The sequence below is a fragment of the Piliocolobus tephrosceles genome, chromosome 3 (genome assembly GCF_002776525.5).
Source record: "Piliocolobus tephrosceles isolate RC106 chromosome 3, ASM277652v3, whole genome shotgun sequence".
In the NCBI taxonomy this organism is placed as follows: Eukaryota; Metazoa; Chordata; class Mammalia; order Primates; family Cercopithecidae; genus Piliocolobus; species Piliocolobus tephrosceles.
In genome coordinates this window covers 178,159,968-178,165,967 of record NC_045436.1, presented here as the reverse complement: position 1 = coordinate 178,165,967, position 6,000 = coordinate 178,159,968, and the positions used below count along the sequence as shown (strand labels likewise).

General features: G+C 54.5%; 1 protein-coding gene across 2 annotated transcripts in view; it reads left to right on the top strand.

The window, feature by feature from the left end:
- PPP2R2C (protein phosphatase 2 regulatory subunit Bgamma) overlaps positions 1 to 6,000 on the top strand; it is a 148,325-nt gene that overhangs the window by 117,827 nt on the left and 24,498 nt on the right. For both annotated transcript variants that reach the window (XM_023206880.1, XM_023206879.1), the window contains exon 6: positions 5,314 to 5,478. In XM_023206880.1, coding sequence (XP_023062648.1) covers positions 5,314 to 5,478 — 165 coding nt within the window. The remainder of the gene's footprint in view (positions 1 to 5,313; positions 5,479 to 6,000) is intronic.

Sequence of the window (6,000 nt, the reverse complement as noted above, 5' to 3'; positions counted from 1 at the left end):
TGTCGGTGTGGGTGGCTGTCGGTGTGGGGTGGCTGTCGGTGTGGGTGGCTGTCGGTGTAGAGGGCTGTCGGTGTGCGTGGCTGTCGGTGTGGGGTGGCTGTCAGTGTGGGGGGGCTGTCGGTGTGCGTGGCTGTCGGTGTGGGGTGGCTGTCGGTGTGGGTGGCTGTCAGTGTGGGGTGGCTGTCGGTGTGGGGGGCTGTGCAGGCGCCCATAGCACTGGCATTGTGTCTGCTCTTATTTTCCAACTCCCAGCAAGCACCTTGGGTGGGTTAGTGTCCTGTGGCTGCTGTAGCAAATTGCCGTAACTTCATGGCTTCAAACAACAGATATATTCTCACCGTCCTGGGGCCACAAGTTCTCATTCCAGGTGTTGGCAGGACCATGCTCTCTCTGAAGGCTCTAGGGGAGGAGCCTGCCTTGTCCCCTCCAGCTCCGGGGCTCCAGGTGTTCCTATAGCCATCGCTCCCATCTCTGCATTTGTCTCCACGTGGCCTTCTCCTCTGGTGTCTCCTCTTCTGTTTCTTAGAAGGTCACTTGTCATTGCATTTAGAGCCCACCTGGGTAATCCAGGGTGATCTCATCTCAAGATCTGCAAAGACCCTTTTCCCAAATGAGAGCACGCTCCACAGTCTCTGGGGGTTAGGATGTGATGGGCGTATACTATACTAACGTATCTGTGGGGGCCACTCTTCAACCCACCGCACTGGAGAAAGATGGTCTGTGCTCGGTTGAGGCGTATGGGATTGAAAAGCAATTTTACCTTCTCTCCTTTTCATCCTCTCTGCGTAACTTGCTCCGCTCTCTGGAATTCCTGTGTCTGACAAACTTTTCCTGCAGGGAAAATGACTCTTAGCTGCTAGAGTGTGATTAGAAGTGAAACAAAAGCCCACCAGACAGTTGGAGTGGAATTAGGTGGAAAAACAGAAGGTGAATAATTCAAGCCGCTTTGCCAGGGGAAGGGGGACTCTTAAATGAGCCTAATTATGCTCTTTCCTAAGGGAGGCCAGTCCTGAAATGAAACTTGTGAAGCAGTTTTTCAAGTAGGATTTAGGCGGCTATCATGAAGCAGGGGTGGGGCCACCTGCAGTTAGTCCTGGAAAGGAAAGGGCCCAGATCCTCATTTTGCAGATGGGGAAACCAAGCCTTGCAGAATGGAAATGATGTCCCAGCGAGAGCCAAGACCAGATGCCCAGCCGGGGGTCCCCAGCTTCTGACCTGGTGCTGGTCCTGCCAAAGTTAAAGCCACCGAGTGTAGTCACAGGGCCAAATGCTTCAAAGTCTACACATGGGGGGCCACGATGTGAGGCAAAAAGGTGTGTTCGCGGTAGCTGAGTTTGGGCATCATTCTTGTGCCCCGGAGGCTTCTCCCACAGCTACTTCCCTTGTCAGGGGTCCATCGTCAGGCCCCTGTGTTATGACGGATTGAGGGAGCGCCACCAGGGACCGCCCCACTCGGTAATTAGTTCCTTTTGCATAGGGCTGGGCTGCAGGGCCGGGTAGCTCCTATGGCCACCTGAGCCAAGGTCTTGGAGAGGTGGTCCCAGGGACCGGGTGAGCAGGGACCCAGCCCAGTGCCCACACCCTGGAGGGTGCCGTGCTGCCCAGAGGTTCTGGGCACGGCTCTGGGCCCTGGAATTCAGAGGCTCGGGACTGCTTGCCTCCCCAGGGAGCTCTTACCTTGGGGACCCTGTTGTGGGGAACCTGCCACATTGGCCATGACAGTGATTTTGCTCCTTCTGCAGGGTGATGTGGATGCAGGGCCTCTGTGTCTCACATGATTGTTTCACACCACCCACCCTATCCAAAGACAGAGAGAAACAGCAGGAGAGATTCCCCTGTGATGGCTCCCCCATGGTCCTGGGCTGTTGGTGGGACCCAGGTTTGGGGGACTTCATCTCTCCAAATTCAGGCCCTCGATCCCTTTGCCTTTGGGGACTCTGTGTCCCCAGCCTATACATGGGGTCCTCGATTGAGTGTCCGTGCCCATTGGCCGGCCCTGGGTTGTTGTGGCTCAGGTATGTTTGCCACAGGGCTACAGATGTAATGGAGCCCTGCATACTTTTATTACTTACTTACTTTATTTATTTTTGAGATGGAGTCTTGCTCTGTTACCCATTCTGGAGTGCAGTGGCACGATCTCAGCTCACTGCAACCTCTGCTTCCAGGGTCAAGCAATTTTGCTGCCTCAGCCTCCCAAGTAGCTGGGATTTCAGGCACACACCACCACGCCTGGCTAATTTTTTTTTTTGTATTTTTAGTAGAGACGGGGTTTGGCATGTTGGTCAGGCTGGTCTCGAACTCCTGAGCTCAGGTGACCTGCCCGCCTCGGCCTCCCAAAGTGCTGGGATTACAGGTGTGAGCCATGGCGCCTGGCCTCCTACATACTTTGAAAAGTTCTGAAACATCCCCAGGTGGGAAAGGAAGGAGCGTTTGGGTGGACGTTGAACCTGTCAAGGGGGCGCCGGTTTTGCAGTGGTAGCAAACAACCTGAAGATCTCTGAGGCTCCAAACACCCACTTCGAACCTCCCACTCACACTGCAAATGCGTGCGTCATAGGCTGGCTTCAGTGCGATCTCACTGCAGAGGGAACGGTATCACAGCAGACCACGCGCTGGCTCTCAAAACTTCAGCCTGGAAGTAACATGCCTCACTTGTCTATTCATTGGCAGAAGCAACAAGCCACTGGCCACTCTGGGTCCTGAAAGGCCGAGGGAGAGATCTCCCCTGGGAGAGAACCTGGAATGTTCAGGGAACGCCCTGTGTGTCAGCATTTGACTTCATCCCAACCGAGTCCTCCTGCACCCACTGTGCCCCATGAGTTATAACCCCAGGAAATACAGCGAGAATACGTGTCCTGATGACACGAGCAGAACTCATGCGGGACCCACATTCCCGGGCACTTCTGTTGCTGCCAAGCCTCCCGTGGCTTTTGTGTGTCTCAGGGTGTGCAGAGAGAATTTAGCCCCGTCTGCCCTGCCTCTCTAGTGCACATTATCCATGGGCTGTGACATTTCCATGCGCTGTGAATGTGTGTGACATTTCCTCAGTGGCCGCACTTTTTCTCTGGATCCCATTTTAGTGAAGTTCAGTAAGGACCTGAGAGCTGTCCTGAGCGGGTAGCAGGTCCTGGAAAGCCATGGGAGGCATTTGGCCCTTGAAGGCGGGGCTGGCGGGCGGGCGCTGGCGAAATCAGCGTGGCAGGAGGAGGGCTCTTTTCTTCCTTGGCCTTCAGTATCGTTTTTTCATTATTTAATCGCTGCTGCTTCTCATACTAGAAAATTGTAGTTTCCCAGGAAACCAGCCAGGCAGTGATGACAACTCATTTTTCCCTCTTTATTTTTATGTGATTCTCAGTTTCTGGTTAATGATGTGCTTCCGGGAAGCAAGATTGGAGCACGAGCACAGAGACCCTTGTAAGTGCTTTCTGACTGCACAGATCAGCCATTAGTTTTTCCTGGTATTTTATAACCCCTTGTGTTTAGAGAGGTCGGAAAATACTGCTTTGATTTCCCTGCCTCAGCCTCCCGAGTAGCTGGGACTACAGGCATATGCCACCGCTAATTTTTTTTTTAGTAGAGATGGGGTTTTGCCATGTTGGTCAGGCTTGTCTCCAACAATTTTTTTTTTTTTTTTTTTTGTATTTTAGTAGAGATGGGGTTTTACCCTGTTGGCCAGGATGGTCTCGATCTCCTGACCTCATGATCCACCCACCTCGGCCTCCCAAAGTGCTGGGATTACAAATACTGCTTTCTTATTGAGAGAGGCAGCAGCTTGGGTGGAGGAAGAGGGAGGGCAGATGGAGTTCAGAGTTTCAATCTGTATTTTCCAGAGAGAAAATAATAATGGAAACGAATGTTGAGCTTTGCAACGCATCAGACAATGTGTGAAGGGCTTTGCCTCTGATGGTCTTCACAGAAAAGTGATAAAGTCATACTGCTGACTCATTTTACAGATGAGGAAGCTGAGGCACGGATAGCTGGGAACTCGCTCAGGGTCACACAGCCAGGAGGTGACAGAGCTGGGATTCAAACCTCAGACCTTCCGACTCCAGGGTTCACATTCACCTGAAAAGTCAGAGGGAACAGACCGTGCAAAGCCCCATGCAGGGCTGGGGAGACCGGAGCCCGAGGTCATTGCTGTGAGAGGGGAGAGGGCCTTTCTGTCAGGGTGACAGGTGGGATCTGAAGCTGGAAAGCCGGAGAGAGGCTCGGTGGAGGCCAGTCCTTGCACGCTCCAAGAGCTTCTGATCTGCTGCTAGGCAGCAGGGAAGGGCCAGGAAAAGAGCAGGTGCTGGGGCCGGGGAAGTTGTGAGGCTGAATCCAGGCTTACCACTCACACCTGGGCCACCCTGGACAAGTTTCTCATCTTGTCTGTGCTCCAGTGTAACAGTCAGGGATACCGCCTTTGCACGCAGTAAAGTCCGTGACTCTAAACAAAAAGCCAACATTTATTGGCTCCCATCTTTAACATTCTGTGGGGAATGGCTTCAGGTTCAGCTTGATGCAGGATTCCAATGGCGTCACCAGATCTTTCTCTGCACTCTTTCCACTGTCTGCCCCCCCCTCAAGCTCCAGGGTTTCTCCTCATCCTGGCAGCAGATAGAAGCCCCTTCTTTCTATACCACCCAGCCCAGCAGGGGTGACCAAGCTGCATCCCAGCCTTTTCAGTATTCCAAGTCCTGGGGGCTGGAGGGCACAGATCAGAGCCGAGATGGGGCCGACCCCGAAACCCAGAAGAACCTTTGCCCAAAGGAGAATCTCCATACTGCGGCCAGAAGAAGGGGAGTGGGTGCTGGGGCCAGGAAGGGAATCTCCCAGATGCCCACACACTCAATTCCAGACACAATTTGAAGAGGGACCAGGAAGACTTGAAATCATTCACCAAGAGCATCCACCGCCCAGCATGCAGTAGGCACACAATAAATGCTCTTTTCCTTCTGCTTGGCAACCAACAGGGGGAGGAGGGCAGAGGAGAGGGGCTCCACAGGTCAGTGCTATGTGTGGCTGGAACTGATGCACCCTCACTGGGGTGGGGTGCAGGTTGGGGGTGCAGGTCAGGAGGGAAGTGGGGGTCCAGCTTCATGGGGATAGTGGACAGGCACCTAGAAGGGGTGGCCGGCAGGCGGTTCACCATGCAGGTCTGCAGCTCAGGGGGACACTTGGCTGGGATGCATGTTGAGGGTCTCAGGAACAGAGAGCCAGTTCAGACGCAAGAGTGGATGGCTTTGCCTGGGAGAGGTGTCGGAAACCTCCAGGAAGGCGGAACATTGAGGGCGTGCTTAACTGCCCCTTCCTTGACTGCACTGCTCCCAGACATCGTGGACATCAAGCCAGCCAACATGGAGGACCTCACGGAGGTGATCACAGCATCTGAGTTCCACCCGCACCACTGCAACCTCTTCGTCTACAGCAGCAGCAAGGGCTCCCTGCGGCTCTGCGACATGCGGGCAGCTGCCCTGTGTGACAAGCATTCCAAGCGTAAGTGCCCGTGCCTGGGGTAGGGGCTGTGCAGCGGACAGGTGGGCAGGCGGGGACGTCCTGTCCTGGTGCAGCTGCTGCAGGGGTGGTGGTGGGTATGGGATAAGCATGTCCTGGACTGGTCAAGGTGGGTGAGCCCGTTGTTTCTTTAGTGCTGGCTGGTCAGGGAGCCTGGTCTTGCCACCTGCTGCCCCCCAGAGTCCCTGTACAGCCAGGAACATCCCAGCTTCTAGGGTTCAGGGCTCTAGGACGAGGGTCAGGGCATCCAGAAGGTAAGGAGGCACCAAACTTAAATGTCACCTCCTCTCGGAAACCTTCCCGGACCCCTACTTTAGATCAGGATCCTGCTCTGTGGCCCTGCAGCCCCCAAAGCTTCCCTCTCTTCTGGAACTAGCCACACCCGACGAACTTGCTGTGGGCTTCCCATCTTCTCCGGCTCCTTGGAGCAGAGTCTATAACATGTGCCCTCATCCTAGAGCCCACCACAGGGCCTGCTGTGGGGGTCCCACAGGGGTATCCGTG